This window comes from Dreissena polymorpha, chromosome 6 (genome assembly GCF_020536995.1).
Source record: "Dreissena polymorpha isolate Duluth1 chromosome 6, UMN_Dpol_1.0, whole genome shotgun sequence".
Taxonomy (NCBI): Eukaryota; Metazoa; Mollusca; class Bivalvia; order Myida; family Dreissenidae; genus Dreissena; species Dreissena polymorpha.
Genome location: NC_068360.1, coordinates 71657949 through 71680000, shown reverse-complemented (window position 1 = coordinate 71680000; position 22052 = coordinate 71657949). Strand labels below are relative to the sequence as shown.

At 34.5% G+C, this 22052-nt stretch overlaps 2 protein-coding genes across 2 annotated transcripts in view; one reads left to right on the top strand and one right to left on the bottom strand.

Moving 5' to 3' along the window:
- Positions 1–22052, bottom strand: part of LOC127835795 (uncharacterized) — a 563233-nt gene that overhangs the window by 266412 nt on the left and 274769 nt on the right. The gene's annotated exons all lie outside the window — the stretch shown is intronic.
- Positions 1853–22052, top strand: part of LOC127835793 (GTPase-activating protein skywalker-like) — a 32257-nt gene continuing 12057 nt past the window's right edge. Inside the window, exons 1-3 of the mRNA XM_052362228.1 lie at positions 1853–1884; positions 2774–2869; positions 4091–4286. Coding sequence (XP_052218188.1) covers positions 1853–1884; positions 2774–2869; positions 4091–4286 — 324 coding nt within the window. The remainder of the gene's footprint in view (positions 1885–2773; positions 2870–4090; positions 4287–22052) is intronic.

The following is a 22052-nucleotide window of genomic DNA, read 5'->3' as shown; positions in this document are numbered from 1 at the left end:
ATTTAATTTATTTTTTTTGTTTCATGATATAATTATTTTCTTTTTAACTTCACCAAATACACATATTTGTTTATGGAAGTTGTGAGCATTTCTAGCTTTCTTGTGATGCAGGAGTTTTTTCCCATGCACAAAGGGATATTTGTTTGGCAAAATGTATGCATTTATTTAACTAAAACCGCACTTGTTTGGACAAGTATGGGTCTAATTGCTCTAACACACCAATTTCATCAAAAGATGACATTTTCAATATGTACTTGCGGTTATTAAATCATTCTCCATATTTCCGAAAAAAGAATGAAAGGGTTTGGATATTAACATATTGTCTTGCTGCTGATTATAAGCAGAACCGGTAGTTAAGTTTTAGAAACTTATTTTCAATACTGTCCACTGAGCAATGTGAAAGAATTTTCTTGCTCAAAGAAAACAATGGCATTATAAAGCGGTCCAGCTTGAGCCTAAAACCTCCTGATCAACTTCTGAAGACTTTACCACTTTTGGTTAACAGTCAAAGCGGCTTTAATGGCTAAGCACTCCAAAATTGATATATACATTTTGTAAGAAATTGTCATTGTAACGGTCAGTTTTATGCTGAACTGTTTATAGACAAACTGAAGTTTCAGTCTTTGATCCCAGACATTATGCCAAGTTAAAACAAAAGATAGTGTGAGAGGTAATTTACTACCAAAACATATCTAAGTAGTGAAGTATTTCATCCAGTTGTTTGAAAGTTGTTTGCCGGTGAAGGAAATCCAAGTAGATTCTGTGTGACTGGTGAGGCCTTTAAAAAGACTGTAAATAACTTAAGTTGTTTTGCATCTAGCACTTCCATACTTTGTAGACAGGTACTATACCACATCAGGAAAATGCCTATAGTTGTAACCTTATATATACACATGTTTAAAGAAAGCTTTCAGACCCAGCATTTGATGATGTCTGCTCATCTAAGTGAAAAGATTTTACTAGTGACATTGAGAAAATCAAAACGCTGAAGGCACTGAAGTTGTTTGTTGTTGTCGTCCTTGATAAGCATGTGTGCATTGCACAGGCTAATCAGTGTGCACAGGCTAATCTTATTTGACATGCATTAAGCCCCGTTTCCCTGAAAGCAGCCAATATGTACAGATTTCAATGATAAACACTAGACTGGTCAATGTCCTCTTGCAAGCTGGTAAATACACTCACTGCAGGAGTAGAGCAGACGCTCCTAACCATTCGTCGTCTGCAGTGCAGACAGGCAGCGTAATCATTCCTAGCATAGTAGTTACGGTTCTAAGCGTAGCTAAGGCTTCTAAGCACATACTGATTTGCAAAACATTCTCTGTAAATTTAGTTTTGGCTCCTGACTAAAAACCAGCTAAGTAGCTGTGCATTTTTTATGGAACATGGTATCTTTCTGAAGTATTGAGTTTGTATTATTTAAGTTCTATTGTAAGGTAAGGGCAATAGATGTATCCACTTTATAGCAGGGTCTGTATTCATGGAAATTTGTTTTTTAGCCTGGAAATGATTTTTGAACTCTGTGTATTTTGCTTATCGTGATGTGTAACATGACTGATGAAAGCTGTTTTGTACTTGGCAGATGATGCTGAGGATGTAGTTCAGTCATTAGGGGGAGAGCTTGACATAACCAGTTCCTGTATCATTTCCTGGCTTATGATGAAGGTTGTCTGACATGAATTAATGTCCTGAAGTCTTTTGTGAACAGCTCTTACATACTTGCAGTGTTATTATACCCCTACCTAGCTACCCTTTGGGAGAGGGCTTTTGTATATAATACTTGAATCATTCAGTCCTTTTCGTTGGTCTCCCTTGAAGGATTTTCATCAAAATTTGCCAAAATGTCCATCTCAACATGGTGATGTGCAAACTGTTTGCCACCATTGTGTAGGCTAGACAAAGTCACTTTTGAAGGTCAAATGTCAGACAGCCAATATTGAGTGTCTGCTTTATAACTTCTATTACCCTTTAATGATTTTCTAAAAACTTGGCTTAAATGAATATACCAGCAAGGTTTTTGTGCAGAGCAAATACAGTAGTTTTACCAGCTAAAGGTCAAGGTCATAGTTTAAGGTCATATGACAGATGTCTGTCAGTCCGTCTCGACTGCAACACTCAATAAATCTTATATTCCTTTAATGATTTTCTTAAAACTTGAGCCAATTTTGTGTCCAATCTATAAATCATATACTTTGTGAAGGATTTTCTTCAATCTTGAAACAAATATTGACCTCAACAAGGCTATGCGCAGAACCCATGCTTTAGCTATGCCAGCTAAAGGTTAAAGTCATAGGTAAATGTCACATGACAAACCATCTCATATGATTTTCTTACATGATTTAAAATCTGTTTTATTAAGTATTTGTTTATTTGCAAATAAGACACTTGTCTTTCTGAGGATTAATATGATCCTGTGTCCTGGTGAGGTGGGTTTTTTATGTCACTCCTGTGACAAACCTCTAGTTCTGACAAAGGTTTCTGAATGGCATTCTTGTTCATGGCTTGTTTCAAATCTAATATTCAGTCACATAAATTATGAGCAGTGCAGTAAGTGATAAATTCACCGTGTTATCACACAGGATTAATGAAACGTAGAGAAATTGAAATTTCATGAACATAGCATTCACATGTAAATTTGTTTGAACTTGCAGCTCATTTAGCCTGCATAATGGTCTAGCATCTTACTTTCCAAACATACAACAGAAAAAACTTGTTACACTCCTGCATTTCAATAGGATAATTGTGATAAACAAAGCTAAAAAAAAAATTTTTCCAGGTTCCAACAAAAAGATTACGAAAGTTTGATGATGAAGACTGAAAGGAACAAAGTGCAAGCAGTCAAACAGATGAAAGAGTCAGCTAGAGTAAAGAGGTAGGATTACTTTAGTCAGTAATAACCTACCTGTTGCATCCAAAAGCCATGTCCCTATGTTAAAGGTCAAACATACACAAATTGAGTCCGGACCATAACTTCATAATTAATGCTCCAAATCAAACATAACCTGACAAACATATTACCCATCACAGACGATGTGCCGACCAGTGTGTTTAAGGTCTAGGTCACAATAAGGGTTCAGAAATCAATAATAATTTAATTGTGTCCATGACATAACTTCAAGGTTTAGTATCCAAATCTGGAATAACTGTACATACATATAACCCCACATCAGACGGTGTGTTGCGTGCAAGAGCTATGCCCTATGTTAAAGGTTATGGTTACAATAAGAATTCAAAGATCAAACATACACAAACTGTGTCCTGCCAATTACACTGAGAGCCTGTCTTCTCTTTCCATGACCACTATCAGTACCCTAATAAAGACTGTAGGCGAGGATGCGCACAACAAATTGTATGTTCATTGATTTTTAGCGAGGCTGTTTTCAGAGAAAACCCGAGGTATTGTCATAGCCTGCTCGTCGTCCGCCGTCCGCCGGCTTCGTGCTAAAACCTTTACATTGGCTCTAAAATCAAAGTGCTTCCACCTACAACTTTAAAACTTCATTTGTAGATGCACCTTGATGAGTTCTACATGCCACACCCATTTTGGGTCACTAGGTCAAAGGTCAAGGTCACTGTGACCTCTAAAAAAAATAAAAAAAATCTGACAAGCTTTCACAGCCGAGCGTGGCACCCGTTATGCGGTGCTCTTGTTTATATTTTACCATGGTTCCGAAAATGTTCGAAAGTTTCATAATGGCACATCATATTTGCTATTGCACAAAACACTTACACTGCCACCTACAATCATCAAATTATGTGTAGGTTCCATGTAACACATTCAACATGTTAACTGTGTTTTATGAACATATATTGTTCCTCAATAAGGTTGACTTTTCTTGACATATGTAAAAAGAGATTAATAGATCAAGTCCTCACATTGGTTTCAGTGTGTAGATAGAGATACATTGCTGAAGTCCTCAAAAGATAAGTTATTAAGAAATTCACACACAAATGCACATACATATTTAAATATAAAAAAGCAGACAGGTGTCATTATACCAGTATTTATATAATACTGATATAAAGGCTTTTGTCAGAATATTGGTAGAGTTTGTATCATAAACATTACAATTTTATTGTTTATATTTTGTAGGAATGCTGAAGAGCAACAAATAGAAACCGATGACTTTGTAGAAGATTCATATGATTATGATAATCATGCCGATTACATCTCATCAGAGGAAAGTGACAGTGATTGTAAAGGCACAGTATATCCAGAACGAGACACAGTGAACATATACGTTGAGGAAAGTTTAAATGTCATACAAGGAGATGGAGACAAAGAACAGGTTGAAATAGGAAAATCCAGTATCAAACTAGTGAATGTACAGAAAGAAACCATACACATAGCTACCTCAAAGAATACTAATATGTGTAATTTTAATTAATGCTTTTGCAATGCTTTGCAATACCTAAATATGTATAAAGCCAAAATGAAAACCTCAAGGTGCTTTAAAAAAAAAGAAAATTAACATTGTTGATAAAAAGCTGCCAGCTTTAATCTCCTGTTTGTTTACATTATGTTTGTTTTTGTGCGTAGTATACATTCTGTATCTTAATAGCGTGTAACAACTAGTCCTCCATGGTGCAGTGGAAGAGTACTCGCCTGCAGATCTGGATGTCTTCAGTTGGAATCCTTCTACTGGCTTAGTGTTTTTTTTCCTAGAATGTTGAAATTCAAGAAATGTTTTGTTAATACACATTGACAGCAAAAATTCAACGTTTACATGTTGAAATTAGTGATCAATCTTATTGCATTGTTATATTATATTATTGATTTGATATATAGTGTTATTTCTTATTCTGAAATATTCGTATTGACTTACCAGTCCAGCATCTTTAAACAATATACGGATCAACATACAAATGTACCTAAATAGAAAAATAACCTAATCTGTTTAAATAGCTTGGCAAAGTGCTGACCTGTTTTACACAATGAAACACATTTTTTGTAATATAGGTTTTAAACTGTTAATTGTGGTTGTGGTAGATGCAATTGAGATAGAGACTAAAAATGAAAGTGGCATGGCTTATCTAAAAAAATGTTGTCCAATCCCTCCTAATGTGCAGTTGGCAGATCATCACAACTTGTAAATGAATTATGAACCAGTATAAGGCGCTGTCAGTCGCTATAACATGTTGTCAGTCGTTGATTTTCGATGATTTTGAGTATTTATGCGAGTTAAAATATTTTAGGTAAGAGTGAATTAGTATATAAAATAATAGCCAATATAGTATCTCCTTTACACGAGTGTTGATTGAGTTTACCATGCTTTTATGGTAAAATATTTGTTCAGGATAGATATGCTATTTGTCTTGCATTGTATTTATTATTGCTTCATTTCAAACATTTAAAATGTTCTCCCTTATTTTGACACTTTGTGTGTTATGTTAAATAAATGTATAAAATGATGATATTTGTGTATGTTTTATCTTACAATAAACATTTTAGCTCACTCTGGGAAAGCATGTTTCAATTATCATGTTCGTTTAATGTTGCCCTAGAATAGCCTGTGCAGTCTGCATAGGTTAATCAGGGAAGACACTTTCAGCCTAAACTGGATTTATGCTAAAACCAGTGACTTCCTTGAAACAAGAAATTCTATGAAAACACGTCAAGTGCTGTCCCTACTGGGGACTGCAAAGGCTAACTTGGATAACACTACGTACATGCATTAAGCCCTGTTTTTCCAGAGCGCATCTTATTTTTTATATTGCCAGTTCTCGTGTAAAATTACATGCTCTTGAGTCTGTTTCCTGAATAGAACCAGTCATTGGCTGCTTTACAACGATGGGAAAAAAGCGTGTGTAATAACCTCCTTTTTTCCATATAATATTTTCATCTTTTTTAACTCTTTCAGTGCTGGAACCGAATTTTGAAGGCCTTTGCAAACAGTTTAGATCCAGATGAGACGCCACATAATGTGGCGTCTCATCAGGATACAAACTGTTAGCTATTCTGATTGTATTCTTTGAAAAAAATCGAAGAAAATGCTAATTTTAGAAATTCAGCAGACGACATTTATGCAGACGACAAATTTCCCAGCATGCAAAGGGTTAATGATGAAAGTTTACTTTTTGGCTGAATGGTAAGTGGGGTGCGTATTAACTGTCCATGGCTTTCAGTAACTATATGTCTCTATCTTGTCCCTTAGTAAAGAAAACCTGGTTCATTTTATCTTGTTCCTTTCACGGTCAAGTCTCAAATAGACTTATTTTTTAATTTCACTTTTTTTTTAAATACCAAATTAATTATTAGTCATTGATGGAGATCTAAACAACCCTCAGTTTGAATCGAACCCGTGACTAACTGTATCCGATAATTAAAACCAAAATCTTCATCCGCGAAACTAAATGACTGAGTGAGTGAGTTTGTGATTGAGTGACTGACTGAGTGAAGGAGTGAGTGACTGACTAAATGAGTGATTGATATGCATCTATTTAAAATGTATTCTTCACCATTAAGGCATAATAATGAACGTATCGAAACTTCTGGAAATGCGTCCCTGGGTTCTCCCTGTGCTTTGTATTGGAAGCTTAAAGTGATATTATGGGCATCTAACAGTATGAAGGCGTCTATCGCAACCGTTGTGTTTATTTCTGGTGTTTTCACTTCATATACACTTATATTTGTTAATGCAGCATCAACATACTAAAACAATATGCTGGAAAGAGCAAAATAATCCATTTGAATGTCAACCGTACTTTCGTTTTGACAACTGACGACAGAAATGATTCGATGAACGATGTGAGTCTAAATGTAGTTTTCATGCAGATTCGTTCATACGACAGTAAGACACAATTTTGTTTTACGGATCGTTTCGGCTTAGAGGACTGGGTGAGTCATGTAAAATATAGAAAATAATACATATTTTTTATAAACAACTGGTAGCAAGATGAGTTGTAGATAATGGGTCAGTTACCACATTTTAACTAATTCTTTTGACCTGTTAATTCTTTTCAGCTCAATTCAACAGTGAAAAAATGCCCATACTATCACTTTAACAATTGTTTATATTCACATTGTCTTGTTTATCTATTCATCCATTCATTTATTAACATGATCGTCCGTGTTAGTGAGATAAATAACTTTCAAATCTTTAATGCAGCGATTAGATGTAATGAAATGTATTATTTTCCGGAGTTCAAAATACAACAAATGCTTAAATATAATGGTTTGACTTAACCACCAATCAGTCAAACATCTATAATTCTTTAAGGGGTCCAGATATCGGAAAAGTAGCACCGGAATCGGATTCAGGAAGACAAAATCACATAGATTGGACCATCTTATTGTTTTATTTCCCTGGAATGTAAGGTGTACTGGGTTTTGCGCTTCTATTAAAAGGGTGCTGCATTCTTATCGAAATGCACAATTTAAACTCAATAATTCTTTAACGAGTCGAGATATCGAAAAATTAACACCGGATTCGGATTCAGCGACAAAAATTCATAGAGATTTCACTATCTTATTGTTTGATTTCGATGGAGCGAACGAGCTAGCGAGCGAGCGTATTTCATTTGTGCAGGTAAATAGGACTGCATGAGAAAAGGGTGCTTAATGCAAAACATTTTTTGATTATAACTTTTTTTATTTTATTTTTTTTTTCAATTTCTTTTTCAAACTTTTAAACAACACTATAAACTGTTTATGTTTTATTGAAAACAAAAAAAATATTTTTTTTTTTCATTATATGATACATATGTATTTTTTTATTTATTTTTTAAAAATTGATAACTTTTGAACGGCTGTAGATATCTTAAAAATTCCAACGAATTCGTGATCAGCGTGGTCATAGACATATAAAATTAAACATCTGTTTATTTTATTTCAACGTTATTTTTTTTTAATAAATAAATAATTGATTTATGTTTTAAATGTTACGGACATAACATTCCGCATCTATCGCTTCAATATCATGTTCTTTATTCTATCGTACAGTTCTGCATTATAAAACAAACGTTTACAATATAGTTAAGAAACTAAATCACTCGCATCATGCCAACAACTGAGTCTGGGATTGAAGCCGGATCGCCTTGGTGAGAAGCGTGTATACCAACCACTGCGCTGAAAGGACATGCACATGTGTTTTCCCAGAGCGAGGCTCATTTTGTCTTTCAAATGAATTGTGCTGATGCAGTACTTTCTGATAAGGATTTCTTGAGAGCTGATATATAGATATACGAGGGTCGCATGATAGGAAACATGGCTTAATGCACACGCTAATCTGGGACGACGCTTTACGCACATTTTGCGACTCATATCTAATGCAGGTGTTTCGAGTTTTAACTCGAAAAGCAAAATAGGTTTGCCGAATGGTTTCCATGGGTGAGTCTTGGCCCGATGTTCTACAACGCGGTCGTTAGTTTCGCATCTCTGACGACGACATTATCAGTGTGTTCTTTAAAGTGATATTATGGGCATTTTTCACTGATGAATTGAGCTGAAAAGAATTAACTGGTCAAAAGAGTCCAAGTATCTGCAACTCATCTTGCTACCAGTTGTTTATAAAAAATATATATTCGGCGCCAGCCCGATGAGCGGAAAAAAACGTCGGCCGCTAATCGGACGGTGATCGGTGTCTATTTGTGACTGAGGTTTTTAACTTTGTCACTCATCGGACGGCGGACGGCTCCGACGTGTCCAGTCTTCCCGATGCATGGATATCGGACACATCGGCCGGCGACCGGATAATTTGTGACTGAGGCATAAAGGAGGTGGATTATGAATTCCAATATGTCAACAGTTGTGAGCGAACCTGAATATTTCTAACGACCTATAAAAGTGTGTTTTGAATATCTATTTATGGTACACACCACTTCTGCTCATTATTGTCTTAGAACTATGACATGCAGATTTAAGCATGTATTGACACTATTACTGATATTGGGATTCGCTTATTTGATTTCTTTCGGGATAAGAATGGTTGAACCCATGGAAACCTGGAGGTAAAAGACTGATGTTAGCAATATTATTTTAAAGCTCGATTATGAGCTGATGTCAAGCATCAATGGCGATGTAACAAATGAAGCACACTGTTAAATAATATCGATTAATTAATTGGAAACTTTGATCCAGGTGTCTGCGAATATATGTATGTGTTGTCCTTTAAAATCTGCACATTGTATGTATGAAGGTCCTCGCGTTGGAAGTCCTTAAATTGTCCGAACTTTTCCAGTGTGTGATATATGCAAATGAAGGTCCTCATGTTGCATGTAGTTGTCCAGTGTGCGATATATGCAAATAAGGGTCCTCGTGTTGTATGTAGTTGTCCAGTGTGTGATATATGCAAATGAAGGATGTCCTCGCTTTGATGTCCTCATAAATATAGCTAAGTGAGAGAGGACCTCGAAGTGTTTTCTGTGGTTACTACTGCGTGTATCATATTTTTGACTAGAAATGTTTCTTTCCTATCTATATCTGCGTATTTATAGATTTTGTAGTAGAGAAAGGACGGCGTTATAATGATGTCCTCAAAAACCACGTTAAAGTCATGGTCCCCGGAATGGTACCTATACAAACAAGGGTGCGTGTGCATGTGTGTGTGCGTGTGTATGCTTTTGTGTCCGTGTTCTTATGTGCAAGTGTGCTGAACTTAATATCTAAGAACAGTCCCGTTAATTTTAGCCCCCTAGTGGAAGCTAGATTGCCTTAACGGTTACAGAAAAAGCATTATTTAATCTTGTGTATTTATTTAAAGCTGCCCCTGTTTGGTCGTTTAAAACACGAGAACAAAAGTTTAGACAGCCATTATGGCAAATTATAAGAAGATGTGTCTATGTATGCTACACAACAGTTTTAGCGTGTATGCGTCTTGTGCGCGTGTGCGTGTGTGGGTGTGTGTGTTTGACTCCTCTTATCATAACATGCATACACACAATTCTATTCCTCATCTCCAAAAATATCTTATTTATCTTGTAATGTTTCACTTCATAAAACATTTCATATTTAAATTGAACTCGAAAAACTGTAGATCCACATAAAAATAATCATCAAAAAAGAACAAAAAACAAACAAACAATATTGTGTTTTATTAGAAATTTACCAAACAGTTATGAAATTTTCTGAAGCCTTAAATTTTGCGCATGATGTTGTTAGAGATTGGAGTCACTGTATTATTATAACTATTATTTGCTGTTTAATGTTTCAGATGTTGTCTCCAGCCAAGTGGTGTACTTCTATACTTCATACAGAAAAAGGAAAGTAATTTTAAATTCAAATACTGACTCTATTGTTGGAATTGTGCAGACTTTTTCTGATTTACTTCACAATACTTATGTATTGCATTCACGTTTGGATGTGTTTAATTTTATTTTTGGTAGCATCATGCCAATCACTATTTGCTCTTTTTATGGACCTTTGTGAAGAATTAATCAGGTTGCATTTATGTTACTGTGCGTCCATTATTTTATGCATGTATGGTTTTTGTGAAACACAGCACACTTTGTTCGATTTATGCATACAAGTGTCTTAAATAAGTTGAACAATGTAAAAGTTTATTTCACTGTCTTTCCCTGTGCAATGTGTATTGACAAAGGATTTTCTTCCAAAAAATAGCGACAGGGCGAACCACATTATGAGTGTCTGCAGAGAAAATATGTAAATCAATATTGTAGATGGTTATAAAAGAGTTATAATAAGAAATGCTGTTCTTAATTTGTTGTTGTTACATTTTAATGATTGTGAACTGTTTATATTGTCGTGAACTTAAAACGTAACTTGAACATAGAATGTAAGAGAATTCCTTTGGTTCATGGTCTTTAGAGCAAAAGCCACTATTTCTTGTCGGGTTCATAGCTGAACATAACAACTGAACATAAAATGAAAATGACCCCAATTTAACTTGAATACCCATCAGAAAATGAAACATTTCTCATCGTCACTGTATGAGAATTTTTGTGAAAAAGTTTAATTGTTAAGATTAATTCAAGTGCTGTTTGTTTAGCTCATCTATTTTTTGAAAAAAATTTATGAGCTATTGTCATCACCTTGGCGTCGGCGTCGGCGTCCGGTTAAGTTTTGCGTTTAGGTCCACTTTTCTCAGAAAGTATCAATGCTATTGCATTCAAACTTGATACACTTGCTAACTATCATGAGAGGACTGGGCAGGCAAAGTTAGATAACTCTGGCATGCATTTTGACAAAATTATGTGCCCTTTTTATACTTAGAAAATTGAAAATTTTGGTTAAGTTTTGTGTTTAGGTCCATTTTATTCCTTAAGTATCAAAGCTATTGCTTTCATACTTGCAACACTTACTAACTATCATAAGGGGACCGTGCAGGCAAAGTTATGTAACTCTGACTGGCATTTTGACAGAATTATGTGCCCTTTTTATAATTAGAAAATTGAAAATTTGGTTAAGTTTTGTGTTTAGGTCCACTTTATTCCTACAGTATCAAAGCTATTGCTTTCATACTTGCAACACTTATTAACTATCATAAGGGGACTGTGCAGGCAAAGTTATGACTGGCATTTGGACGGAATTATGGGCCCTTTATACTTAGAAAATTGAAAATTTGGTTAAGTTTTGTGTTTTGGTCAACTTTACCACTAAAGTATCATAGATATTGCTTTCATACTTGGAAAGCTCGCAAACTATCATAAGGGGACAGTAAAAGGACAAGTTGCATAACTCTGGTTGTCATTTTTACGGAATTTTGGCCCTTTTTTTACTTAATAACTTTGAATATATGGTTTAATTTTGTGTTTCGATCCACTTTACTTCTAAAGTATCAAGGCTATTGCTTTCAAACTTGAAATACTTTCATGCTATCATGAGGTTACTGAACCTGGCAAGTTGAATTTTACCTTGACCTTTGGATGACCTTGACTCTCAAGGTGAAATTATTAAATTTTGCTAAAATTGTCATAACTTCTTTATTTATGATTAGATTTGATTGATACTTTGACAAAACAACTCTTACCTTACATACCACAATAGACTCCATCCAAACCATCCGACACGCCCTCCCCCCTCCCCCCCCCCCCCCCCCTCGAATCGTCCCCACTATTTTTTTAAGATCATCTCACAAATGACCACCACACCCTCACACTATACCACCCACCCCACCCCCAAATTTTTTTTTTTGAAACGGTTAAAAAAACACAAATATTTATTTTTATTATTTTATTTTTGAAATACCGTCCAACCATCGCACCCAAGAATCCCCCCCCCCCCCTGAAATTTTTATTTTTTATTTTTTTGCATTTTTTTTACATTTTTGGAAGATAATGTAATAAATGACCACACCTTCACACTATACACCCCTCTTCACTCCACCCCTCCCTCCTTTGTGATTGAAATTGAGAGTCCCTTCACCTTTAAAAAGAAAATAGATGAGCGGTCTGCACCCGCAAGGCGTAGCTCTTGTTTATCTCGACATTGTTAATATTTTATGCGTTGCTTTATTAATTTAAGTTAGTAAACTATCCACTTGAAATGTATTGGTCCATATTTCCATGACCTTATACCGGTTTATTCTACAGTTTCGAAATGATGTATTTTTTCGGTAGAATATGCATTGAGTATTCAAATCATTTCATTATGAGGAAATATGGACCGTTTTAAAATGTTTCAAATATTAGAAGTGTACTTGGGTAAAATTCTGTATGTTTTCTACTACTTCCCAAAACTAGCTTATTTTTTTGTTATTCCCCTTTAAATTCATTGAGTTTTTATTTATTTCTTCTGAATAGTTGGTAAAAACAGCAGATATTTTGATGTTTATTGAGGTGCGTAATAAAACTCTGGTATTATATGTTGATATAAGAAACTGTAGACAAGGCTTGCCCTGTACTCGTACATTATCGCATAAGCTTGGGACATTTTTTTCTTAATTAATTCGACTTAGTTTGTAAAATTATTAGGTATTCTTTGATGATTATAGTGCGTAAATTTACGCAGAGCTTGGCTTATGTAGAAAAGTTCTTTGGACAATTTTGTTTGTTTGAAAAGTTGGAAAAGATATCAGGTATTTTGATAGATTTTAAGTTCGTAAATTTACGCAGAGCTTGGCTTATGTAAAAAGATAGTACAAAAATGTTGTTTTTGTAAAATGCAAAGTACAAATCTTCTGTTGTGTTTTCCCATGATTTTGATCGTACTTGGGACAAATTTTGTTTATTATTTTGAGAAGTTTGTTAAAATATTTGGTTATTTGATGTTGATTAAAGTGTGTAAAATTTTCACAAGGCTTGGCTTATGCAGACAGCTAGTCAGAAATATGTTTTATTTCTGATATTCATGATACAATATAACCGATCTCTTAACAATAAATAAGTTCGTAAAATTACGCGCTTCCACTGGAGAAATTGCCAGGGTTTTATTTTGATTTAAGTGCGTACATGTACGAAGACCTTGAATTATGCGGAAAGATCATATATATTTGTTATAAGTGATGTATATTTGAATATCAAACTATAATATTGCTATCTTTTGCCATCAATTAGTTTGTTAATTCACTGCTCTCTTTACAATAAATAAGTTCGTAAAATTGCTCACTGCCACTGGAGAAATTGTCAGGATTTTGATTTTGATTGAAGTGCGTACATTTACGAAGAGCCTGTCTTATGCAGAAAGATCATATATTTTAGTTAAAAGTGTTGTACATTTGAATTTCAAACTATAATATTGCTATCTTTTGCCATAAATTAGTTCAGAAATGTATGCAGTGCTTGAGACAATTTTTGTTTATTACAACTTTAAATAGTCTGTAAATTTGCTAGGGTTTTGGGAATTGATTGATTAAAGTGCGTAAATTTACACAGAGCTTGTAGAGAAGTGCTTGGACAATTTGGTTTGTTATGCAGAAAGATAATATATTTTAGTTAAAAGTGTTGTATTATATTGCTATCTTTTGCCATAAATTAGTTCGTAAATTTATGCACTGCCACTGGAGAAATTGCTAGGGTTTATATTTTGATTTAAGTGTGTAAATTTACAAAGAGCTTGACTTATGCAGAAAGATCATATATATTAGTTAAAAGTGTTTTAGATTTGAATTTCAAACTATAATATTGCTATCTTTTGCCATTTACGCAGTGCTTGGGACAATTTTTGTTTATTACTTTGAATCGTTTGTAAAATTACATGTATCTGGTATTTTGATGTTCATTTAAGTGCGTAAATTTATGCAAGGCTTGGCTTATGTAGAAAGCTAGTCAGAAATCTAAGTATTTCTGAAATTCAAAGTACAATATAACTAATTTCTTTGCAATAAATAAGTATGTAAAATTGCGCACTGCTTGTGCCATAAATTAATTCGTAAATTTACGCACTACCACGAAAGATCATATATTTTTGTTAAAAGTGTTGTTTATTTGAATTTCAAACTATAATATTGCTATCTTTTGCCATAAATTAGTTCGTAAATTTATGCAGTGCTTGAGACAATTTTTGTTTACAACTTTAAATAGCCTGTAAAATTACCAGGGTTTTATATTGATTTAAGTGGTAACTTTACGCAGAGCTTTCGGCTAAAACACGGTACTCGTGCTCATAGTAGTCTTACTCACCTAAAAAAATGAAATTGTAGATACAGCATTTCCTTGGTGTTATTTTTAAAGTTTAAGGTATCCCCTACTCAAATCAAGTTGAATTTTATTTGATCATGCATGCATTATTTTTTATCTAACATTTTCATCCTATGGTATAATACAAGTTACAGACACTACACTAGTCATATAACATGCAAGAAAAACATAGCAGAACTATAAAACTTCAGATATTTTCACTTTAACATCAACTACAGGTTATAAACTGTTGAAATAAAGCAAAAACCAAAAGTGATTACTATCTTTAAAAAAATCAAAGCATTAATTAATCAGGTATCAGACCAAAAGAGAACCAAGCAAAAAACTTTTCTATAACTTTTATTATAGACCCACAAGATAGCTAATTAGGCATTTGTCTGAAACCAGGAAGTATATTCAAACAAAATACACATGTAAATCGAAACAATTGGTTTGAAAAAGCATAAGTTTTCATAAAAGTTAGAATTGCATGCTCATATGAATGGACACTACCGAAATATATGATTCCAAAAACAGTTGCAGAATGGCATAAAGCATTAAAAAAATGCACTATTAAAGCAAGTTTACATAAAAACAGTGACTTAAACATTATATCAAATGATTTTTGATCTGTTAGAATTTTAGTTAAAACACATTTTTTGTGTACATGATCTGAGTTGGTTACAGACACTACACATGGGGTAACAATAGCTGTCCAGGAGACGTGTAGCTTGACAATTCTCAGTGCTGGGCACATACAAGTCAAAGAAGACTAATCTGACATTATGAGTTTGGCGTCTCATATGAATTGGCACACCTGTATAGAGTTTCAAATTAATATAATCTAGAATTTCATTATGCAGCAATAAGCATTACCAAATAATGTGCGGAAAACTTTCCAAACATTTCAGTGTAAAACAAAATGTAATATTGCAAGCAGCAAATCAGTGATGTATTTATAACCCTTTGTTACTCTAGCTATCAAGATAATCACAGAGAAGTTTAAGCTTTAAGTAATGTTTGCACTGAATTTGAATTTGCGAAGTTCACTTTCAATAATATCTCTGGATCTTGTGCGCTATAAACAAGATGACATCTATTGATTCCTGTAAACAGCCATCTCTTCCAGGCCAATTTTGCTTAACTTTCAAAATAAATGTATTTCAATCTGATTTCTGTTCCAAAGCAAACACTAAAATGTCCTTTGATTCCATTCTTTTGCTCTAGCCTAGCAGCTACGAAGGCATCATAGTTGTATTTTAGCTTCTCATATTTTCGTTTTTTTTCCCAATGCTTAACTTTCATGCAGCCAAACCTAGTCTTATTTTTTATTTTATGCTTTCCGGTGGTTTATAGAGAAATATCAGTGAATTAAAACTGATCATTTCACTGTTTCAAACAGTGAAAATTATCAGTGAAAATTATCGATATTTTTCACTGTTTCCTGTGAAATGACGTCATTGTTTTACGAAATGACGTCATTATCGCAGCGAAATTCTTTAGTTAAACTCTTTAAAAATGTATATAAACTTTAAAAAAAAAAGCATAAAATAAAAAGAAAATTGGTTGGATTCGGTGGCTGCGCAACTCGTGAAAATATTATTTAATATGATCACTCGTGAAATAAAATCGATAAGCCACCGAATCCAATAAATATCCTCTATATCTTTTCTCTTTTGCTTGATTTATCTTTGCTTCCTGAAACAAGAACGGAAACAAAATTCATTTTCCTTTCTTCAAAGTTTCTGCTTCTAATTCAAGTATAAGAATGTAAATTTATATACATGTAGTGTAAAGCTTACAGTGCGCATGTCTTCCTTGATCCATTCATAAGCAAAGGAAATGATTAAATGCAGCCATTTGGATCAAAGTAAAAAACAAAAGTTACTTCAGACATGGTTAAAACTCATCACTTTAGCTTTAAAAATGATTTCATATGCTCTTTGATAGCATGAACAATAATAAGTTAAATGTGTAGGCATTTTAGAGTCTGTAACCATATGACCATCAAATCTGTTTGATATTGTGTCTGATCTCAGTAAGTTCTCAAATGGTTTTTGTTTGGATTTACTGTTTTCATGATATTTAATGCAAAAAACTATGTTTCCAATTGCATATTCTAGGAGATAATTGAAAAAATGCCTGTTTATAGAAAGCAACACTATGAAGACAATTTATTTACATTATTATGATAAATATTTCAAATTTCAGACAGAAAATGTCTAAATAATGCACCTTAGACATCAGCAATGTAATACAAAATACAATTTTGTTTCATTTTACTCACATATAACAAAAAAGGTTTAAGGCTTACAGAAGGAAGTTGGTGGTTACAGACACTACGAATTTTAGCGTAGCATAATCAAAATGGTAGATACATACCTGAGCCATTACAAGAGGTTTGCTCTTGTCTTCTCTCCATATTAAAGGGTTGTATCATCGTAAAGAACACAGACATATTTAGATAAATCATTTTAGAAAAAGAAAATCAATTTATATTGTTCCTAAATAAATTGTTCATAAAATAATTCCACAAGAATTCTTACAATATTTCATCCCAAGAGGTCTTGCTTTACCTTTTTTGCACATTAATCTATTGCACAATGTATGATGTAACATTCCAACATAAAAGATGGAAGTTTCTCATGATTAAAGCAAAATATTTATGAGAAATAGAACAGGGATTTTTTTCCTTCATTTTTTACACATTTTTGTAGTGTCTGTAACTTTTCTTTTATTGAGTTGCTGTTTTTTAATGGTACAATACAGCACCACCAATTTTGGCCAACTTGGACATCACATGGATACACATAAGCCAATGTATGATTTATACTTTTCCATAATGAAACATCAAAATTATTGCCATATAAACTTGTAAAGGTTGCAGACACTACAAAATTTAGAACTGGAAAGTTTGACAAAGAACAAGCTCTCATTCGAATATCTTTGCTAGAAATGTGATTTAAATGGTTTAACTACTTATTATAATATACAGTCGAGTTCTAGATGTCAATAAAAGTATAATTAATGTCATTTTGTACACAATGTTGGCATATAACAACAGATTAGTGTTTGAATTTCAGTGTTGAAACAAAACTTCTACTGACGGTATTTTGCTTATAAAATCCATAATATTTTACCGATTTCTTTAATTCAAGAAGCAACATTTTCAGGATAAAACTCTGAATAAAATCAGACCAATAAATGCACAATTTCAGTATGATATTTCGAGAAGTCTCTATTTTATATTCAAGCTTTTTTCGAGTGAGACTGCATAACGCTCAAAAATGGCCATTGTTAGAGCTTGTTTCCATGCATATCTCAAGAACGGGTTACACAAATCTCTTGAAATTTTCAGGAAAGTAAGAGAGGTATATGCCATCTTACCAATCTTTAATATTGGTTCTTATCGTGTTTACTTTTTCTTTTTTATGCATATAACATGAAAATTCCCTTATGAGCACCAATACCGTGTTTTAGCCGTTTGCTTATGTAGAAAAGTGCTTTGGACAATTTTGTTTGTTATGCAGAAAAATCATGCTTAAAGTGTGTAAATTTACGCAAGGCTTGGCATATGTAGAAAGCTAGTCAGAAATATGTAGTATTTCTGAAATTCAAAGTACAATATAACTGACCATTTTACAATATATAAGTTTGTAAAATTACGCACTGCTTGTGCCATAAATTAGTTCGTAAATTTACGCACTGCCACTGGAGAAATTGTCAGGGTTTTTATTTTAAATTAAGTGCGTAAATTTACGAAGAGCTTGACTTTCCCAGAATTATCATATATTTTAGTTAAAAGTGTTGTATATTTGAATTTCAAACTATAATATTGCTATGTTTTGCCATAAATTAGTTTGTAAATTTACGCACTGCTTGGGACAATTTTTGTTTATTACTTTGAATCGTTTGTAAAATTATTTGGTATTTTGATGTTCATTTAGTTGCGTAAATTTACGCAAGGCTTGGCTTATCTTGAAAGATACTTGGAAAAAATATTGTATTTGTGACATTCAAAAGACGTAAATTTACGCAGTGCTTAAGACAGATTTTGCATAGTTGTTCGATTTTTATGTAAAATGAATGGTTTTTATTATGTTTTGAGAGCGTAAATTTACGCAGTGCTTGCAAAAGTCAACAACTGTATTTTGAATAGTTTGTCAGAATTAAATTTAAGTGCACTATAATTAGAAATAAATTACACGTTTTTCTTCATTTTGCAACGAAAAAAGGAAATATTGAGGGATATTCCCTTATAAAATGCCAGTGAGTTAAAGATAGTCTTCACAGGATGTCACTCGCATCTGGGCATAAGGGACACTTGACATGACGCCGCCTGTCAATCAAGTTCTTATCTAAGAACTGATCTAACAATCAGCGATCGATTAATCGGGCGCGTTAGTTAGCAACGAACTCTCTAACATTTTCTAGACAAGCTATGTATAGGTTCACTTTTACTTTAGCGAGTTTCTTTTGTTTTACTCTTAAAAAAGTAGATTAAAAATGGTTAAACGGTGTCGATGGGGACTATGTAACTCGCACAATTGATATCCTGAAAGATTAGTTGGTGACATTTAATTTATATCGTTTCCAAAGCCGAAAAGCGATCTTGAGAAGTGTAAGAGATGTATAAATGTATGCGGTCGTCACCACGAACAACTGAACGTCAACACTGTCAAAGACAATTATAATATATTTTTATCGGATATACTAGCAGATTTAAATAGTTTATGTTATCGATCTGATTATCACATAATATTTCACGTTTAAAAAAAATAGTTTTATCAGTTACTAGGTCATTAATATACAGAAGCGAGGTTCATCTGCATTACTTAAAGATAAATAAAACCCAGCATGAGGCCTAATTTGTGTTGTGTTTTATTACTCTGATAGTAATGCACTTTATTGACATTATACATGTTATTAGAAGGTGACACGTGATATATTATAATAATAACGGAATTTACACATGTGCAGACATGTGATGTCACCAATGAACGCTTTTAATCCACCTTTGAGATCGAATGCCTAGTTCTCATTTTTTCAACGAGTTTCGTTTGATTTGTTGGGAAAAAAAACCGGAAATTAATTAAGGCAAAAACGGTGTGAAGAGGTTTTATGTAACTCTGACATTCGGTATCCATAAGTTAGATTAATTAAATATACATATATACCATTTCAAACGCGGAAATGCGGTCTTGACAAGAGCAAGTGGAAGCTTCAATGTGTAGAATTACCGAGATCACCCTTATGGAGCATTTATTTACTTTTAAAACTGGAAATGTTATGTTAGAAATACCTACGCATTATTAAGTATGAATTATATCACGTGTGCTCGTTGAATAATAGAGAAGATTGGTACCAACTTTGCGTTACTTAACGAAATCCCCGTTATAAATCGAGTTTTGTGTGTGTCAGAAACAAGTGAAAACGATTATATGTTTCTATTTGAATAGAATCGAATCGATAAATGCCAGATGATAAGATTTATTATTACTGATATAACTAATAAATGCCGACTTTGGGAGAAGATGGTACCTGCGCCAGCGTCTGATACAGGTAGCTTTACTGAATTCCCCTTCATACAGCGCTACTTTATATATGACAATGAGCAAACTTATTGTGCTGTCTTGCACTTTCAATTATAGTGATTGATAAATGTCCCATAAGCAATGTTTAATATTATTAATATCACTTTTATACGTAATAACATGTGGGATTTTGGTACACTCGGTGTCAGAAAGCGTGTAAAACTTCACCGAAATCCCAGTTATAAGCGCTATTTCGTGTCAAATACACGAGTGGAAATGTTTCGTAAATAACATGGGAAAATGCCGTTGAAGAAGTGTTAATTTATTGCTAATACCAACATCACACGTAATAACAGGTTCGATTTCGGTCAGCGCGCAAGCGTTTGAGAGCGTTAGTTATGTACCGAAAAACCCGTTATAATTAGCTGATGTTCTCTATAAACGTATATTTTTTGCATTCGCAGAATAAACAAATGACACAAACCCCTTATAAAAGTGTCATATTTTGTCAAAAAGTCCATAAAAAATAATCCGGAATATCGCGCTAATCTACATGCAGTATATAGGCAATGAAGCCATTTTGGTGTTAGCTACCCGCTGAGCCACGTGATTAAGTGGGCGTAGCGATCATAGATAAGGCGTCATGTCAATTAAGGGACAGTTAGTGATCTGATAACAATCAATGACCCTGGAGCTCACTGGGGGCTGACGAGGTCAAAGCGTAGTCCGTTTCGCTACGACGTCGGGTATATGTTTTACTACGAAAACATTGTGTAAATACACTACTTAATCAGGCGAGTTTCATCTTTTCTGGTGTTTATGGATTAGAGAACGGAACATCCAGTAATGTTAGGCACTTATTTTCAATAACAAACTAATAACAAATCCGCGTAGTTGCAACCTTTAAGTTTATTTTGAGCTAAAATCGTAATATTTTGATTTGAAGCAATGCATAAGGTGGTTATTCTGTTAAAATTACCAATTACGGTAACTTAAATTAAATAAAACTATATGTTACTTTGATTCAGTGTACATAACACATTTTAAAGTACAAAACAGGTTACGAACATGTGTTTTAATTATTCAAATGCTTTGTTTCAAAGGTAATTACAGGTCGCTTTATGTATAGGTTTCGCACAGAGTATGTATTGGTTGCGCAACGAAGTACAAATATAATGTATAGGTTGCTCAACGAAGTCTCTGTATCCATTTCAGGACATATCACATGCAGTTTGCAGTTACTGCAGACTGCCATTGTCCAGTGCAAAAGATGCCGTGCTTCACTGTGCGCATGAACATCAAAACGAAAAGGTTGATCCCGGTGAAAGCCGGCAGAGCCCCGGTATACCGTCACTACGCCGGCACTCACCGGGGCTATACCGGCATCAGACCCCGACAGAGCAGCGGCAACGCCCCGGTTTAACCGGGGACAACCGGGGCTCCACCGGGAAAGTATTCAAATGTTCAATACCTCTGGAATGAACCAGGAGTGACCGGGAAGGACCGGCAATGACCGGCTTGGCACGGGAAACAACCGGGACTTCACCGGGAACAACCGGGACGGCACCGTCAGAGATCCGGTTTACTTATTCAACGTAGCTATAAAGGGACTCTGCCGGCATTCACCGGGGCTCTACCGGGGCGTTGCCGAAGCTCTGCCGGGCTGTGTTTGGGCCCCGGTGGAGCTAAGGTGCCGTCCCGGTTGTTCCCGGTACAGTCCCGGTTGTTCCCGGTGCCACGCCGGTCGTTACCGGTCCTACCCGGTGACTCTCGCTTCATCCCGGAGGTATTAAACATTTTAATACTTTCCCGGTGGAGCCCCGGTTGTCCCCGGTCGTCCACGGGTCATCCCGGTGGAGCACCGGTTCATCCCGGTAGTGCCCCGGTTCATCCCGGTAGATTCCTGATCACGCACTGGGGCTCCGCGAGCATCATATTGAGACTGGGCCTTAACCGCATTGTAACACGAGGTAAATTTACCGGCCGTCATGTACGCAGTAAACAATA